This window comes from Sarcophilus harrisii, chromosome 5 (genome assembly GCF_902635505.1).
Source record: "Sarcophilus harrisii chromosome 5, mSarHar1.11, whole genome shotgun sequence".
NCBI classification, from domain to species: Eukaryota; Metazoa; Chordata; class Mammalia; order Dasyuromorphia; family Dasyuridae; genus Sarcophilus; species Sarcophilus harrisii.
The window spans coordinates 268,518,607-268,538,320 of record NC_045430.1 but is presented as its reverse complement, the minus strand read 5'-3'; the positions used below and the strand labels follow the sequence as shown (position 1 = coordinate 268,538,320).

At 36.6% G+C, this 19,714-nt stretch overlaps 1 protein-coding gene across 1 annotated transcript in view; it reads left to right on the top strand.

The window, feature by feature from the left end:
• Nucleotides 1-19,714, top strand: part of TOPAZ1 (testis and ovary specific PAZ domain containing 1) — a 68,615-nt gene that overhangs the window by 27,602 nt on the left and 21,299 nt on the right. The window contains exons 7-11 of the mRNA XM_031940259.1: nucleotides 765-850; nucleotides 1,349-1,477; nucleotides 7,560-7,623; nucleotides 15,605-15,756; nucleotides 15,974-16,066. Coding sequence (XP_031796119.1) covers nucleotides 765-850; nucleotides 1,349-1,477; nucleotides 7,560-7,623; nucleotides 15,605-15,756; nucleotides 15,974-16,066 — 524 coding nt within the window. The remainder of the gene's footprint in view (nucleotides 1-764; nucleotides 851-1,348; nucleotides 1,478-7,559; nucleotides 7,624-15,604; nucleotides 15,757-15,973; nucleotides 16,067-19,714) is intronic.

Below are 19,714 nucleotides of genomic sequence, written 5' to 3'. Positions count from 1 at the left end.
CTTTACATTTCTGGAGGAAATTGCAATAGTCAACTTTTTAATACATTTCTGCAGGAAGCAAGTGTGAAGCTCAAGATGAGCACACATGCACTTTACAGAAGCAAGAGTCCCTCCTTCATCTCTCTATTGGCTGGCGTGATGAAGTTAACGTATTTTCCCAGTCCTCCTACAACATACACTCAATGTATTTTCCCTCCTGCTGCATATATTGTATGACCATGGAAATGAGCCTTAGCTCTTCCTGGGGAGAAGAAGTTAATATTTATAAAGCGATTAAGCATGCGGACTCCAGCCAAGCTATGACTTTGTCCTACTTTTTTAGCTACCCAACCAGTTCTACCCAGTTTTGCCCAGTTTCAGCTGGTTTCAGGAGCTCCCCTCCGCTGAACTATTTCCATTTTCAGACATCCGGATTTTCTCACTATGGAAACATAACTGTTGTTTCTCATTCATGGACAAGTGGCATCCTCCTGTGGCCATAGCTCTTCACTTCCCTTTAGGCGAGTTTAAAATTTATTATCCCAGTGCTGTATTAACAAATTTATTATGGATGCCTAAAAAGAGGCTTTATCTTACTAGGTCAATAACACTTTGACTTTCTAGAAAATTTGTACTGGAATGGAATAGATTTAAGTATCCCTGGCTCCCATATAGAAATTGATACTCTCTAAAGTTCCAAGAAAATCTTCAGCACATGTAAAAGAAGTTTTGTGAATCTGAAATAAAAATGGGATTAACCAGATTTATGTCTCTTTTTTTCCCAGATTTCAGATTTTCAGGAAAATATCCTCTCCTTATGTTACAGAATCCTGAAAATTGTGAGATATTTAAAAGGGAAAAAAATGCAGGGGTAAGTATCTCAACACTCATAGAAGTACACATGCTTAATTGCTTCATATTCTCAGGTGGGGGGAATTCAAATTAGTTATGAAAAGTTGCTTCTTAGAAATACTGAAAGTAAATTTCCTTCATTTTCAATAATTTTCTGGTCATTCTATATCAAATTAAGTGTCATTCATTTCCTTCCAGTTTTGTGGGGTTTTTTCAGTTAAGCAATTATCTAAAGTACATGTTAAATAATATGTAACAACCTTATTAGAAATTGTATTGGGGAAAAGTAAAGAAAATTGGTAGAAGAGTAAATTTCTCTTTTGCAAATATAAAATAGAAATTTATTTTCTTGTTAAATTAGCCCTAGCTAATATTGCTCATTTTTATATGTAACATTCCCACCTATTTTTAATGTCTCTTTTCTTCCCTTACATTGCCCATACAGATAGTTCCTGTATTTTACTAGCTGAAAGTATTTACCCTGATTTTTTTCCCTTCCTTTAAAAACAATCCGTAGATGTTCCAGAAGCCCCTGGGGTTGATGATGTTACCCCATGGATACTGCAAATTTCATTTTAATACATTACGTGGCTGTGAGCGATCACTGTGTAAATTTACTCACATTCCTGAACAAGCAGATGAAAAGGTACAGTCTCTAAGGGTTTGTAGAAGAGATTATTTATAGTAAACAACTAAGAAAAATTAAAGGTTGACTTTTAACCCATATTTTATTAACAATGGATGGTTCTAAAATGATGTAATTAAATGTTTTCTCTTGAAAGTTAGTCATTTTTATTGTAAAATAGAAGTTGTACAAATAAACAAATGGCTACATGCAGTAGTTACTTTGGTCCGCAGTGAGGTGAATTTGTTGAGATCTGGAACCAAATGTTGAGGTGTAGACCACATGTTGAGGTCTACACTTGAGGTACCTAAATGCAATTAGGGTTTAGTTAAGGTCTAGTGGCAGGTTTGGGGTACAGGGAGTCAAACAGAGTTCCCCTGCAACCCCCTTGGATTCGGCGCAAGGATACGATGGTATATGAGTGGCGTGGAATTCCCAATAAAAGCATTTATTGGCCCAGAGAGCTAGATTAATAAAAGAGTTTAGAAGTAGGAGATAGGTGAAGGTAGAGATAAGGAGGGCACTGGACAGAGGGTCCAGTGGATAGAGGGTCCTCACATGGCGACCATGTTTGGAATCTCTGCAAAGAGGGGTTCCCAATGTGGCCCTTTTAAGTCGGAGACTTAGCTCGAGGGGCTTTGGGGTGTAGCCCCAAAGTTGGCTCAGATCCGGGTGGGGCTGGGACAGGTCCGGACCTTCTATTGGAATTCAAAGGGACCAGGATTTGTGAGTCAAAGGGTAATTTACATTAGCTAGGGGGGTTGGGAATCAAAGATTGGAATCTTTCTTGCATCAAATTCTCTAGTTTTTCATTTTCTGTTTTATTGATTAGCCATTTCTTGAGTTTTTTCTTATTCTTGGATTAGATCAGATAATCTATTCTTTTTCCTTATTTCCTAAAGTGTATCCTGATGAGTTCTCAATTTGAAAAGATTTTTATATCTGTAATCATACCTCCTTTAAATCATTTCTACTTACAAGTAAAGTGACAAATAAGAATCTCATGCTAACAAGCATAGGACTGAGAAGCTGGTCTGAGTCATGCACCAAAATCAGTCCAGTTCAGTTTTTACATTTTTACATTTTCATTCTGATGGGCTCTGTGTAGTAGCCCAGACTTGGTAGGAAAGTCTTAGCACCCTGAACAAATAGGGAGGTTTGGAGAAGTTGGTGGGCATGTGGCAGTTGTTGTGGTCTGGACTCCCCTCATTCATCTTGCCCACTGTGCAGGCCCCTTGCTGCTGTATCAGATGAGTCCAGAGCTAGTTTTATGTCTTTTTCTACAGTCATGTGTGGTTCATGGTCAAATTCTGTACTGCTGGGGAGCCAGACAGAAGCACCTCCCAGAGGGCTCTCCTGCAGCAGCAACATGGCTGCAGCCTTGAGCATCAGAACCACATAACTGATTGAATTTCAAGGCAGGATTCGGATGATCATCACTAAAGAGCTGTGGCCCAGTGATGAGCACCTTTGGGTCAGAACATGACAATGAGGGAAATATTTGTTCTTCTGCAGTTCCTTCCTGATCAAAGGGAAGTCTTGACCTACTTTCCTTCAGTTAAGACTATAACAATTGCCTCCATAGTATCTTAGACACCAGAGAGACAAAAGCATTTTCTTCTACCCTTTTCTAAGGGAAATGATATGTGGTTCATAGTGGAAGAAACCTCCAGGGGTTAATTATATTGAGGAAAACCCAGGTGGCTGTATGTCTGTGGAGACACTGCTGTCTTAAGAGGGACAGAGAGCATTTACAGCCTCACTCTTCCCCAGTCCCAGGGAGGAATCTGCCAGAATCTCCTGAGCTAGTCAGAGTGTATGCCCCATTGCTTCAAATGAAATACCTACAATAGGATCCCAATAGGTCTTGGCCCCCTCATACACATAAGTACTGAAAGTCTTGGCTCCCCCTGCCACCTTTTTATCTCACATAGTTTTGGGGCAGCTACATGGCCCAGAGCACCAGCCCTGGAATCAACACTTGCTAGCTGTGTGACCCTGAGCAAGTCACTTAACTCCAATTGCCCCACCAAAAAAATCATATACCTTGTAGAGTTCTATATAGAAAGTAATGTTCTATTTGAAAATGTTACCTTCTAAGGCAGTGAATTATAAGTAACAGCTGATGAGTTTGGTTTGCCCCATTTTTTGGTTTTATCTTTGTCTCAGCAGCTCTTATCTCTACTCTGGGTTTGTCTGCATGAAAATTATTTTATATGGGAAAAAAAAAGCTGGAGTCAGCCTTTGTGTAATATTGTTTATGCCCCATGATGTGTGAGGATTGCACACTCTCAGGGGAGGAAAAAGACTTTTAGATTCTTCAGACTTTTTCTTTGAAATTGAGATTAATTTTTCCCCTGATCCTCACAAATTGATATTTAAACTTCAGTTAAATAACTTTTGATTCTGGGTCTGTTATTTTCTAGTCTGCCTATTTCAGTTGAAGTAACCATTCTGAGAAATATCAGAAACCTCAACTCTGGCTTTCATCACCTTATTTAAATCAAAATGCTGGCAGCTAAATGGTAAAGTGAATAAAATGCCAGGCTTTAAAAGTCATGAATATCTGAGTTCAAATTCTGCCTTATGTGCATATTAGCCTCATGAGTCTTTAACTTTTCTCAGTTTCAGTTTCCTCATTTATAAAATGGAAATAATAATTGTATCTATTTAACAAGGCTGCTATGAGGAGCAAATGAAAGCGTATCTATAAAGTACTTTGCACTACAGAAAGACTTAAAGCATTATGTAAATGCTAGCCATTATTATTAATGTATTTTGTTCTTTATGTTAAGGGTGGCTTGAGTTAGAAAAATAAATGACATATGATTTAGCTTACTTTACAGAAGAAAAGACCTAAGAATGTGGAACATGAAAAAATCTTCCCTGTGACTATTAAAAAATGCTTATTAAAGCAGCTTTTGAGTTTTCATAGTCAGATCCATCAGCTTAGCAAAGATAACAAAAGATAGAAATAGTGTTGGAAGGAGTATGGAAAGGGATGACTGGTAGAATTGAATTGTATGGCTGGTCTAGAAAATAACTCGGAATTATTTTAAGAAAAGTCAGTATGTTGATATTCTCCAAGAAGGTCAAAGACAGCATGGTCCTTTATTATGTGATATTAATAAATACACTTTGGTGTAGCAGAAAGCTAGAAATAAAGGGTTTCCATTGAAGCATGGTTGGAGAAGTCACAGTATATGAACTTAATGGCATATTACATTATACTAAGCAGTGGCTAATATGAGTAATTCAGATTGGGAAGGTTCATATGAAGAAAATAAAACCAGGAAAGTATTATACATGGTGACTACAGTTAAAGAAGTAAAAGGCAGTGAACTTGAATTAAATGTAATGATGGTATCAGAATATAGGTGATAAAACATACTTTCCTTTTTTCTTTAGTTTGGGGATCTGATAGACTACAGCTCAGGCCTCCAGAAAACTGTATCCATCCTCTCTGGATAAGTTGCTGTGTTGACTGGTTTAGCTTATTTTATTTGTATGCACGTGATCATCCGAGTTGGCATTCACTTGTATTTGTTGTGTAAACAAGTTCTTCCCAGATAGATTTTTGGGAGAAAGAATTGCCTCTTTTTTTTTTTTTTTTTTTTTTTTTTTTTTTTTTTGGCTTTTTCTACTCAAGACTATCACAGTGCCTAGCATGTGGAGAACATCCAGTAAATGCTTTTGTTAGGTTGATGCTGTTGGGCCCCAGAATTGGCTGCAGTAAGTAAAAGTTGCAAAGAGTAAATGAAGGATTGAGATAAGAGAAAACATTCTAACAATTAGAGCTGGTCAAGAGTAGGCCGTCTTCTTAAGAGGTGGTGGATTATACCTTTTTGAAGCTGTCCAGAGAAAAGATAAGTTCTTTGATTACATTTAATTCAGTCATCAGATATTTATTGAGCACCTCCTTTGGGCACTGTGTGTGCCCAATACAAAGACAAAAACAGTATCTCCTTGCTTTCAAAGAGTTTGTTCTGTCTGGAGAGACAAACATCTGAGATATTATACAAAGTCAATACAGGGTCATTTCAAGGAGGAAGAACTAGGAGTTGAGGAGATCAAGAAGCTTAATTTGAAGTGAAATATTAACTTTTTTGAAGAAAAAGAAAAATGGAAGTGAGTGCTTTCAAGGTATATGGTGAGATGGTAATAGTGGTAAATTGAGACAGACTGTGCAAAATCCCCTCTTCCCCCTCACCCACCCCAATACAGTAAATGATTAGAGGAAGAAAAAAGATCAATGTGAGAGACATTGTGGAGGTAGATTGAACAAGACTTGGTAGCTGGTTGGAAATGGAGAGGGAAGGTACATAAGAAATCAAGGATAATTGCAAGATTATGAAACTAGATAACTGGAAGAATTTCTAAAGAAATAGAGATATTGGGGGCAGCTAGATGGCGCAGTGGATAGAGCACCAGTCCTTCTGAAGTCAGGAGGACTTGAGTCCAAATGTGGTCTTGTTGAGGTCAGGAACCGAATGTTGAGGTGTAGACCACGTGTTGAGGTCTACATTTGGGGTACCTAAATGCAATTAGGGTTTAGTTAAGGTCTAGTGGCAGGTTTGGGGTACAGGGAGTCAAACAGAGTTCCCCTGCAACCCCCTTAGATTCGACACAAGGATACGGTGGTACATGAGGTCTAGAAGCGGCGCAGATTCCCAATAAAAGCATTTATTAGCCCAGAGAGCTAGATTAATAAGAGGTTTATTACTGAGTTTAGAAGTAGGAGATAGGTGAAGGTAGAGACTGGACAGAGGGTCCAGTGGACAGAGGGTACTCACATGGCGACCATGTTTGGAATCTCTGCAAAGAGGGGTTCCCAGTGTGGTCCTTTTAAGTCAGAGACTTAGCTCGAGGGGCTTTGGGGTGTAGCCCCAAAGTTGGTTCAGATCCGGGTGGGGCTGGGACAGGTCCGGATCTTCTATTGGAATTCAAAGGGACCAGGATTTGAGAGTCAAAGGGTAATTTACATTAGCTAGGGGGGGTTGGGAATCAAAGATTGGAATCTTTCCCGCATCAGTCTCAGACACTTAACACTTCCTAGCTGTATGACCCTGGGCAAGTTACTTAACCCCAATTGCCTCAGCCAAAAAAATTAGAGCTATTAAAAAGAAGGGTGAGTGGGAGAGAGAGAGGAAGATGAGTTCTTTTGAGATGTTGAGTTGGAGATACCAGCAGGCATGTCATAGAAAGGATTCTTTAGTATATGTGGCACTAAAAAGCCTTTTGAGATACCTTTTAACTCCCTTTCTATGATTTGGTCTTTTGACAGATCTCCAATTTGTAAAAACTGTTAAGAGACTAACATTTGTCTCATGTGGAAAAACATAGTGGCTTGCTAAAAAGATAATCATGACCCTGTAAAGGATTACACCATCAGTGATATAATACGATTCTTCTGTACTCAAATTTGTAATGAATATTCAAAAATGCTGCCAAAGTTGTACAATCTATAATAGTTCTTATTGAAAATTGAAACTGAGAAAAAAAAGTCTTGTTAATTTAGGAACTAAAAGCCAAAGAGAATTATTTTTTTCATTTCAATATAAGATTGTCTACTCTACATCTCAAACTTGGTAACTGGATTTCACAAGCAAGGAATCTCCCTTTGAAAAAGTCAGTCTCTTTTTGGAAAAGTCAGAAACATCATTATACAGCATTATAAGAGAGTTCTCTTTGGAAAGCTCTCTAGAGATAGAAAATTCAGTTTAACCATAGCCTTAACTCTTTTGGCATTGTTAGCATAAAGCTTTAACATAAATTCCCTTTTTACCTTCTCTAAATTTAAATATTTAAATGTTTTAGGCACATGTCTAATGAATTAATTCCTGATATCTGAAGTGATCAGTACAGTTTTTTTTAAGAATCATAACTATATACTTTTTAATAGACTCCTACATCGTGATGTCTTTAAAATTGGCTTTTTTTCTCTCTTATGTCCCTATGAATCAAGACCATCTTTTTTATCCCAAATAATTTAAACTTAAGCAAAATGTGGAGCAGCCAACAAGATAAAACTACTATTTATGTAAATTTTGCTTTTATAATCTGTTCAAGAATGAGTCATAACAATTTTTCATGGCTTCTGCAGGTTTGCATGGAAATACTTAAGAAATACATAAATATTGGTGAGGTGTGTCTGCTTCAACGTGCAGGTATGAGACAAACTGCTGAAATGTTACTCAGTGATGTGTATATTTCAAATGTAAAATTCAGTTGCATATGCTGACTTTCTGGAAAAGTTCTGCGGGCCCAAGAAAGTATTGAAATGTAATAATTTGCTTGTTTAAAATGTATCTGTAACTATCTAATCCTATAAGTCATTATAAAGCACTATTTTTTTCATTATTTAAGAATTTTCCATACTCAAATTATTGAAAGAGATTTTTCTAAAAAATTTGATTTTATTTACATATAAAACATGTATGTCCTATGTTACTAAAATTACATATTGATTCTTTTATATAAACATGCATAAATTGCATTATGTCTCCCAGTAATTTATACAAATTTATTATTTATCTCTTTTGCCTTGGAGAATTTGACAAATGGGTTTTTATTTTATGAAAAGGGAACACAGGTGAGATAAAATATCCTTCTCAAATCCATATAAAATACACAAAGAGCATACAACTCATGTTAGGGGATTCGGTTCAAAAGTTGTTCCTTCACTTTTCACCTGGATTTTCATTTCTTACAAGGCATTCAAAAATTACTAGGTGAAAAATTCGGGGGTGGGGGGTGGGAAGATGTCAGTTTTTGATAGTATTCTTTTCTGAAATTGACAGTTTGGATAAATATTGTGGTCTTTGAGCATTGTTCCCCAAGAGAAGAGTATCCCCACAATTTCCACTCCTCCACCAAAATACTGAGTGTAGCCCAGAGAAACTGGAGATTAGAGAAACACCTAGAGTACTTGAGAAGACTTGAGAGCATGGTAGATGGGAAGAATGACTGGCCCACACAATATGTAGCAGGGAATGATTGTGGGGACTCCTGCGGCTGTCCTGATGCCACAGGTAGTGCCTGCACTTTGACACCGACTCATCCAGACTCTGCTGGGCTCCCAGCAATAGTCATGACTTCCAGAATCAGCTTCACTTAAATAGTTGAGAAATCAGCTGTCTTAAGTACGCAAATTGGAGCAGGTTTTAATCCTATTCTGCAGCTATCTCGATATCCAATTGTGTGAAGCTAGAGACCCACAACTTAACAGTACCAATATGTAGAAATCATAAATGTCTGTTTTTTCTGACAGCTTAAAAATAAGAGTAACAATTTAAATTATGTCCAGACATTTTCATACTCCCTGGAACATGTGATTCACATTCCAGTGTTCTATTTTAAGAAATCATGCTTTCTTCTACAAACTATATAGAATCGATGACCAAAACTATGTGTCAATCTTAACAACTAACACAAAACAGATAATTTGTTCTTAAACTGCCTGAACACCACCAAATAATATGTCAAGTCATTCTTTATTATTGTCTTGTCATCACTAGCCACAGGTACATAGCCACAAAATTGAATAGCTAATTATGTACAAAAGTTCACTGGGTCTCAAAAAGAAGGCACTTTCATTTGGATATACTTGTGTTATTTATTCCCTGGTAAAGGATTTTAATGTTTTCTACAAATCTATCACATGTAGGCACTGCCATACTGTCACAAACATGGGAGGAAGGTAGATGCCAGAAGTTTGCCTCCTGCAGACCCTCCCAGGATCAGTTATTCTGAATGAAGGAATAAGTCACCATCTCTGAAGTTGAATAATCACATTTTCTTCTTGATAAATGCTTAGTAAATTTAGTAATACCTACAAAAAGTCAATAGTATATTCTCTTTTCTGTAATCCTTTTTATATGTGCTAATGTTCTTAGGAAATTATTTAAAGATAAATGAAACTTACTTAATTTGACCACTCAGAATAATTGGATAGTATGTGACCAAAGAGTTCTCAAAAACTTGAGATGAAAAGATACCTTCCATCTCATACCTTTGCAGAGCTGAAAGCTTCATGATGAGAGTAGAACTTTATATTTTTCTTCTTCTACTTTTTTTTTCTTTAAAGAAATTATTTGTTATATGGAGTACCCCTCAGAGAGGGGGAATGCCAGGAGAAACTTTGGCAATATAAAAACAGTAGTATCAGTAAACATTTATTAAATAAGATACTACAATAGTCATCTACCTATAAGATGATACAAAATTGTTTAATTGAGAACCAATTAACTGTCATTTGCTATTTAAGGTACAAAGCAAAGAGTAAAACCATTAATGATAGTCATTTCAGACAACCAAAGATCTGAATTTTGAAAGCAACCAAAGAAAAAAATACATGGAGAACTGGTGTTAATGTTCTTGCTATGTAAAAATAAGCCACATTAAAATTAAAAGGAAGAAAAAAGTGGACCACCTAAAGGAAATAGCATTCTCTGTTTTATAAAGCACTACTCCTTAGCAATCTTTGAAACTCTGCTACTACCTTATTCGATCAATTAAATTTTAAAGTAAATAGGAAGGCAAAAAGTCTGCTCAAATTTTCTGATGGCTAGTTATATAAATAAAGGAGGTTTATTTTTCTAATCCTCATATTTCATAAAGCCTGATTTTTTTTTTTACCAAAAATTGGATAAAGACCTGCCTTGACATAAGACAATGATGAATTATGAACCAGGAATTGTTTCCTTTACCCGAGTTCAAAGAAATAAATGATCGAAAACATCTCCTATTGATATAGTTATCCCTTCCCCAACAACCCACATCTTCATTAAGAATTCTTGTCTAGAAAACTGTTTGGATCTGCACACATACATTGTATCTAGGATATACTAGGACATATTCAACATATATAGGACTGCTTGCCATCTAGGGAAGGGGGTGGAGGGTGGGAGGGAAAAATCGGAACAGAAATGAGTGCAAGGGATAATGTTTGTTTAAAAAAAAAAAATTACCCAGGCATGGATTCTGTCAATAAAAAGTTACTATAATTTAAAAAAAAAAAAAAAAAAAAGAATTCTTGTCTGTGTTCTCCCATGATTTTCCAAAGAGAATCTTGCAGCCACTTGGTGGCTGTCTTGGAGCTATGTGGGTTCAGGAGATTTAGTTTATTTTTTTTTTTACATCCTATGGGCAAAGATGATCTGTTAAAAATAATTATAAAGTGATCCACAAATGTCTGCCTATACCCTTCTATTTTCATCAAACATTCTCTTGATACATGCATAGAGCGTTCTCAAAAGGATTTTATAGTTAAGAGATAGTAAGCTTTGGGTCATTAGTTACTGTCTTCTTATACTGTCTTTTTTTTTTTTTTTGTGGTAGTATTTTGTGTGATGTCTCCTTTTCAGATGATTAGCGAATGAATGGAAAAATATCTGTTAAGCAACTATGTGCCCAACATTGGTAATAAAAATACTGTCTCTGCTCTCAAGTAGTTTACCTTCTACTAGTGAGAGACAACATATGTAGAGGATTGGTCGCCAAGGAGGGATATTTTGGTTTGGGAATTGATTGGGATAATAAATGGAGCAATAGGGGAAGTGATTGACATGGTCTTTCCAGTAGCAGTATGATCTGATTACAATTTTATCTAGAAAACAAAAGTCAGTAGGATATCTATCTAATGGTGAATAAATGACCCCAGGATAGGAATCCTTACTAAGTGGTCTCCTCCAGCACAGAGTTCTGTGTGCACTTGTGTCATTCTAGCTGCTTTTTCCCAGTTTCATCTTCTGTACCATTCCTTATATGAGTATATTAAATACTGCGGTGTTGGAATCAAAAAATGATAGTTCCATTGTCATTTAAGCTAAGAATAGAGAACACTCTAGAATGATCTTCTTTCCAAGGTCCTTTAACAATTCTGAGTCGTAGTTGGGTTTTATCCCAAGCTTTCTACAGATCAGTTTTCACTTTTACTGACTTTTGCTGTTTTCTGAAATGATTAGTGCTCATTATTTTACATGATCTTGGGGGGGGAAAAACAAGAGTTAGATCCTCCAGGACAATATGGAAGGCATCAGTAAACTGACCTCACAACTGTGAGGTTCCCTGTGGTCATGGAGGTTAAGACTTAAGGAAAGTTACTAGGTTTTGTTCTGTTATGATCACTAAAGGATCAGATTGATTAAAAAAAAAAAAAAAGGAAAATTCATAATATTGTAATAGTGGAAAGGGATAACCAAAGGCATAGTTTTAAGCCAATCTTTAGATGTGTTTGTTAAGTAAAGTTGAGACTAGAAGAGGAATTGACTCAAAATTCTGCTTGTGACCCCAAGGGAAATAATATCTTGGAGGAGTACACTGCATCTTTTAGAGGCAGGTCTTTTATTCTTAAGAGATGGGAGAAACTCCTAATAATGACGAATAACTCTTGGGGAAGTAGGAAATCTCTTCTGCAAAGGATTGTCTATGAGAAGTGGAGCTAACAGATTGCATGGTAGAGGGTATTTCTGGACATTCCCTAAAGATGATCTTCATATCTTTAAACAAGGATGTTCCCATAAAATTAAATTTGTGCAAAGAGAAAGTGTGTGTAGCATTTTCCATTGTATTGCCACTTTCTATGCCCTACACTGAATTATCAGTCTTTCAACTCAAGGAAATTCTTAGCTGAAATTCATACTTTGTTCTCCAAAATATAGTTGCCTAGATGAGGATGGCTTTTCATCATTATTTGACAATCTTTGAGATCTATCTTCATGATAACTTCTTTTAATCCATAGTATGCCATTTTCAATTGTATTGATAACATTGAATTGAGAATTATATTGAGATTGTACAACTCAATTGTAGAACTCAGTTTAATTCTAAAAAAAATTTCTGACATTTTAAAATGTTATCTTGAAAGTACTATTTAAAAATTTATAAAGATAAAAGCAAGAAAATTTTAAGACTATCAGATCAATAGCCAGAAATCTTCCATTAATATTGGACTTGATACCTGGCAATATAACAGATATTTCAATGACGTTCTTTTTTTTTTTTCTCTTCATTAGTGACATTACAAGATGTTTGCATTTAGTAAGTGCCTACTATGTACCAGGCATTGTGCTGGGCGCTGGGGATACAAAGGCAAAAATGAAACAGCCCCTGCCCTCAAGGAGCTTACATTTTATCAGAGAAGACAACATATACACATATAAGCATAGACAAAATAAGGTAATTTGGGGGCAGGGTAGGGGTAGATATTGGAGGCTTAGGCAAGGCCTCATGCAGGAAATGCCAGTTGGACAGATTTGGGAAGGAAACAAGGAATTCTGAGGTGAGAATTCCAGGTATGGAGAATTCAACAAAGGAGAAGAAACAGTGTGTTCTGTGTGATGAACAGTAAGGGGAGTTTGAACCGTGGAATTCAGGAAGAGGAGCAACACTTAAAAATACCTATTGATAGTACAATGAAGTTGAAAAAAAAGGTTGGAGCTAGATTGTGAAAGACTCTAGATGTCAAAAAGAAGAGGTTGTATGTGGTCCTAGACGTAATAGGGAGTCACTCACATGGGAGTTAGGGGAGTGACCTGATCAGGCCCTTTTTTAAGGATCAGAAGGTTTGACAGTTCTGTAGAGGTGGAGTGCAGAGTAGAGATCACTCGTGGAACCCAGCTAGAGCATTGTGGCTCTGGAGATAGAATAGTTAAGGACAATAAAAAATACTTTTTGTTTCACTCCTTGTTGAAAATCTTTTCCATGTGTATTAGGATGTAATTTTCCACTTATCATTCTTCTTCAATATATAGATTGTCTTGATATCCCAACAGAGATTCAAATCTTAGCCCCCCCCCACCCCGATGTCTTTTCATCTGTGCTTCAACATAAATCTTCCATACAAGACCAAACTGACACACTTGAGACCTTTTGTTTTATATAACAAACATACTAATCTATTGTTCTGTTAACTTGCACCAACTCTGAGCTTTCATTCCCCTTCTTTTGTAGTCCTATACATCTTAGGGGATATTTTATCTTCCACTTTTATGTTTTTATCATAATTTTATTCTCTGCTTATGTCCACCATGCATCATTCCATAGATTTTTTTGAGTTATTTTGTGATGTATTTTGTGATTCATGACTAAAAATAGAATCATTAGGAAAATATTGCTAGGTATAAAGAAGAGCATTTTTGGAGGATATAAGTTTAGAGTTATTAAAATTAGTACACAGTTTCACAAATATAATTCAGTCTGATCTCTTACAGCTCAAAATTGATCCCATCTCGTTAACATTTGTACATAACCTTTGCCTGAGATGCATGTAGATGAATTAGTTTGGAACACCCCTCTATCCCAGTCTATGGGGGTAAAGTTAATTTTTTTTTAATCCCAGTCTAATTCTTTGCATTTATCCATATTATGTGTAATTTTTTTTTTTAGTATGACTCAATATCCTGCCAAAGTCTATTTGAATACTAACTCTTTTAGCCAATGTGAGAGTTAAGTTTTCCAGCTTGTGTCATCTGCAAATTTGATAAATCTCTGCCTTTATCCAAGTCAGTTACTGGTAAAAATGTTGGAGATTCCAGGGCCAAGCACAGATTCCTTTTCTTTTTTCCTCAAGCCCTCCTGTATCACTTCATTCTCTGAGCAGAGAATTTCAGCTCCTACTTTGCCAAAAGCAGAGGTCAACTATCCACCATTCTTCTCACATTCCACTGCTCAGAACCTTCCATAGTTCCCTTTCTCTTCCTGTATTCCAGTCTCTAATTGGAAGGGCTGCTTTTCTTTATCAAGACCAACACTACTTACATCTTCTAGTTGCCTGCAGCAGCGTGGTGCTTTACTCATCCCTCTCTGACCTGAGATCATTCCCTCTCCTGCCTGGTCATTCCTCCCCATTCACTAGGACAGTGGCTCAGCAGTCAAAGTGCCGATAGAATCACTCACTACTTTATTTGTATTGGATCTAGGCCAGATTACCTGAAGTCATCAGACTCCTGACTCTTATCACCATTTCTTTGCATGAATGAGGCACAGGCCATAAATCTGTCTAGTTCATTCTTCATTTTGGATCCCAGCCCTTAGCACATGGCAAGTGTTCAATAAATGCAGTGGATGGGTTTCATTGTGATGAGGAATATTTGGTGTGGAAGCTCCATCCAGTTCAAGTTGACAGCCCTGCAACCTTGAGGGATTAAGCAGCACACCCCAAACTCGCGTGCCAGCCCTCTGTGCTCCAGTCTTCCCACTGCCCCTCAGGCTTAGCTGGCTTTTGAGAAGCCTCTCTCTGTTGCTTTAAGCCAAAGAAGACTTGAGCAGGAACAGCCCTGTCCTGTTCTGTCCCTGCTATTCTTCACTCCTGTGGCTTCTGGATACAGCTTTCTCTCTTCTTTTCCAAGGCTGGTTTTTAAAAACAGTTTGCATTTGTGCTATATTTGTTCATGCTTCCAGGACTTTTTATGTCTTTGGTGCTCAAAGTGCCCGAGTGGAGAGTCAGGATTACCTAAATTCCAGTTCTTTTTCCAGTACTGACTAGCTCTGCAATTAACCTCTCTGGGACTTGGTTTCCTCATTTATAAATGATATGTATAATATATACCTACAGTGGTGTTAAGACTTGAGTGAAATAATGTATTGAGATGCTTTGCTCTGTAAATACTATAATTATCAGGTGCTATTATTATTAATCAAATCGAAATTATTTGAGTTGTCTCATTCTAAGACATAGCATCTCTAATGTAATACAGCGAACATAGATTGTAGAGTTCATTGACTAAGCTCTTTTACTTGTTATGTGTGTAACTTTGTGGGACCATGAAGTCAGTGTTTTGGGGCCTCAGTTTCCTTATTATAAATTGAAGAGGACAGACTAGATCATTAAGGTTTCTCCTGGCTATAGCAGGACTTGTTAAACTTTTTCACTCACAACCCCATTTCACCCAAGAAATTTTTACGTGACCCCAGGTATGTAGGTATATAAAATAGGTATACAAATCAAACATTTACTGATAATAAGTCATTTATTATTATATGCATAACCAACATTCAGTTACGAGACTCTGTATGGGGTGGCAAACAGCAGTTTAATATGCTGGGGGCACTAGGCCTCTCATTTTTTTTAATAAAACTTACTGAATTGTGTTTAATTTCCAAATGGCAATATCTTAAAATCATGTCATCTGAATCTTACATTTTCAGTAAACCTGTTTATGGAGTACTACAGAAAGTTTCCTCCTGGGGTACATTTTGAATCACAAGTGCTAAATGACCTTCTGATTTCTTTACTCAAACACTGTTTATTGAAAGAAGTGTTTCAGGTAGTGAACATCAGCATAATGGTCAAAATGCTGGTAAGTAATCTAGAAATACCTTTGAAAGTTTTTTCACTAAGTGAATGTTGTTTCATTATGCATTTGTTTGTGTAATTTAGTGGCTTGATGTTTATGTTTATTAAATACCTCCTAGAGAACAAGTGCATTTTCAGCCTGAATTAATTTGAGAAAGCAAAAGTATCCTGAAAGAAGAAATTGTGAAAATGAGTGTGCATCTTTTTTTTGTTTTATCCAGCCTGCTCTAAAAGTATTAATAAAAGTATTTGAGCATGTGGCATCTATGAACTTAAGGAATGCTGTACCAACTCTAATTGATATCTTTTGCAAGGTATGATTGTCCTCTTATACTTTTTTTTTAATTTAAAACATTTATTAAGCAGCTATTGGTACTGGTGATAAACAGAAAAACATGAAGTAGTCCATCTTTATTAGGTTTATCCTTTCTTGTAAGGATACAACACATATATATATATATATATATATATACATACACAGATTATGATGGGAAAGAAGGGGAGAAATGAGCATTTATTAAGTACCTACTCCAGGCTAACAAGCATCTTATTGGTCCTCACAGCAATCTTTGAAAAATGTACCATTAATATCCTCATTTTACAGTTGAGGGATCTCAGGTAAACACATATTATATGTCTTCCTCAGTCACAGAACTAGTGAGTGTCTGAGGATGGATTTGAAATCGGTTCTTTTGGACTCCAGTACCAGTGCTCTGTCCACTGCTGCCACCTAGTTGCCTAATTCTAGGATAGTGAACTGGACATAGCAGAGCGCTCGTGGCTTTTTGTAGGAAGTAGAACCTGAGAACTTCTGAGGTTAGAGGAAGGATTCCAAGCTCTCAAGACAAGAGCTGCAGAAACATTTGGCAAGTAATATGAAATGAGTCTGGAAAGGTGGTTGTGGAGGGCTTTCAGTGGTAGGCTGGGGAGTTTGAATTTTGCCCTAGAGACATTAGAGCAGCCACTGAAAACTTGAATAGGGGAGTGACATATTCATGGCTCCATTTTAGGATTGTTAACTGGACATTTGTATAGAGGAGAGCTGGATGACTTCAGTCTTGATTGCAAGCAAACCAATATGATAGCATCTTCAGTAGACCAGGTAAAAGACAAAGGAAAAAGAAGGGAGAAGATATAGAAGATAGAGTGAGGTAAAATTGAAAAGATGTAACCATGATTTACTTAGAACAGCAGGAAGAAAACATAAGAATTCTTCAGATTGTGGCTCTGAATACCTGGCAGGACAGTGGAACCAACAAAAATAGGGAAGTTTAGAAGTGGGGTGGGATCAGAGAGGAAATTCATAGAGACAGCTTGGGGTCTAGGTAGGTTCAGTTCATAGCCGGTCTTTATCCAGGCCTGGAGTCAAGAGGTTAACAATGACTGGAGACAGAAGTTAGTGAGATGTAGGCGGGTGGATGTGGATACAAAGCTTATAGTGAATTGAAGTTCAGAATATGAAAGAAAAATCATGAGAGGCCATCTTAGTTGCCTTTGATGAAATTAGGTCATCTGAACCAAATGAACTGTTTCTTCTTTTTTCTGGAGGAAAACTCACATCTGGCTTTTGCAGTTGCTCAGTTACTGCCAGTGATTTTTGAAAGATTATTGGGAGAGGGGGGAGAAGACCATGAAAACCTGAAGAATTTTCTGCCACAGAAGTGGAGAAGAAGGGACAAATAGTGCTAATTAAAAAAAAAAAAAAAAAAAAAAAAAAAGGAAAGAGAACTGTAGTGCAAATGTGATAGGACAGTGAGCTTAACTTTTAGTTCCAGGGGGAAATCCTAGATGTGATCATTTAAAAAAAAAAAAAAAAAAAAAAAAAAAAAAAGTAGAGCTAGAAAAAAGTGGTGATTACAGAAAGGTAGCATATCTTGGTGAAAAACATCATGCTAGACTAATTTTATTTCTTTTTTTAAAAAAAAATAGGGTTACTCATATACTTTAACATATTTAACATGTATTGGGTCTACCTGCCATCTGGAGAACAGGGTAGGGAGAAGGAGGGGAAAAGTTAGAACAGAAGGTTTTGCAAGGGTCAATGCTGAAAAATTACCCTTGCATATATCTTAATAAAAAGCTATAATAAAAAAAGAAATAAATACTCAACCATTCTCAAAGGCCTAAAAATTAAAATTGTGTGTGTGTGTGTATATATATATATATATATATACATATATATACAATTTTTTAATTTTTTAATATATATACATATATATATATATATATATGTATATCAAATTACCCAATTGGAAGTTATCTGTAAGCATATAAAAATGCTCTAAATCATTATTGAATCTTTATTTTTCTTGTGTTTTTTAAATGTTTTTTTAATCACACCATGACTATATCGAATTGTCTTTTCAAGAATGCACAAAAAAGAGGGAGAAAATTTGAACTTCACTTTTCAAAATGATAAAAATTGTGTTTACATGTAATTCAGGAAAAATATTAAATGTATAAAAATATTTGATAGAGTTCACTTGCAAAAAAAAAAAAAAAAACAGGGTTACTAAACTTGTATATTAGCCAGCCAAACCCTAGAGTTCGGTAAAACATTTGACACAGTATTTCATCCTATTATGGAAAAGATGAAGAAACAGAATTAAACAATAATATAATTAGATAATATGATTAGAGTCAGAATTAATTGAAAAGTTTGATTCAAAGAATCGTGATTATAGATTATTGAAAGAATGAAAGTAAGGAGACAATTTCCTGGAATAGATAGGATAGAATGGTTTCAAGAATACATGTAAAGGGACTTGCTCATCACCTAGAGGTGACCCTTCTCCTTATCAAGGGTGAAGGAAGAGATCTGAGGGATGTGAGATAAAGGAAGGAGAAGAAGGAACTTTTGGTTAATGTCCTCAGTTTTTTTAGCTCATATCCTGAGGGGTCAATAGATAATAGCTCCGATGATCTTAAGTGACAGATAAGGACAGAATGAACTTCAGAGGAGAGTTCATTGAGTTGATAATAGTAAAGGAAGAGTCTAGAAATGGCAATAAGGAACAAAGAGCATTCTGAGTTAAAGACATACTAGAAAGGGTAACTAGGGAGGTTGTGTCATCAGTGGGAAGGCAGGTCTCAGTGAAGGTGAGAAGATAAATGGGGAGGGGAAGAGTATGGAGAGAACTCTATAGTGGAACCTGGTGAGGAGGGTAAGAGAAGAGAGAAGAACAGATGGAAGTCAGCATGAAAAGAAGCTTTGCATCCAGAAATAAGGATATGACACCGCACCCCAGCATCCTTTGCTGCTCTGGAGTGTTCTGAGTTTAAGAAGGACCTTGGTTAGGGTGAAAGCCTCCATGCCAGCTGAGGATCCGTTGTTGAAGGAATCAGACTCAGACAAGACGTGATCGCTAGGTTTATGTATTTCAAGGACTGTAGTATGGAAGAGTTTGACCTGAAAAGCTGTGGAATCACAATTAATTAGAATTAGAAAGACGCTAGATTAGGGTGATCTCTCTGGCAGTTGGGAGTCTCCCAACACCAAGAGTCTTCCAACAGGCCAAATGGCCACTTATTGGATATTTAGTATGAGGAATTCTTGCTTCAAATTGGGTTGGACTAAATGGTCCCTGAGGTCCCTTCCTGTGCTGAGATCCTGGAAGGGAAGTAGGAAAGGGAACAAGAAGGATTTGATTGTGACAGAGAGAAGAGAATGAGGAGGCTTGAAGGGAATTGGTTTTTTGTTTTGTTTTGTTTTTTAATGAATGGGAGAGACCAAGACACGTGATGGGGAGCAGGGAAGAAGTGTCTAGAAAAACTCAGCACTGAGGATTAGAAAGAGGCAGCAAAGTGTAGGGCTAGCCTTGGATTCAGGAAGATATGGCTTCAAATCCTACCTGATACTTCTGTGGCCATGGACAAGGCACTTCAGTGTCCTCACCTGTGAAAGTAGGGATGGTTATTCTAGGATCTGCTTCGTAAATCTGCTTTTAGTTTTATATTTTTGG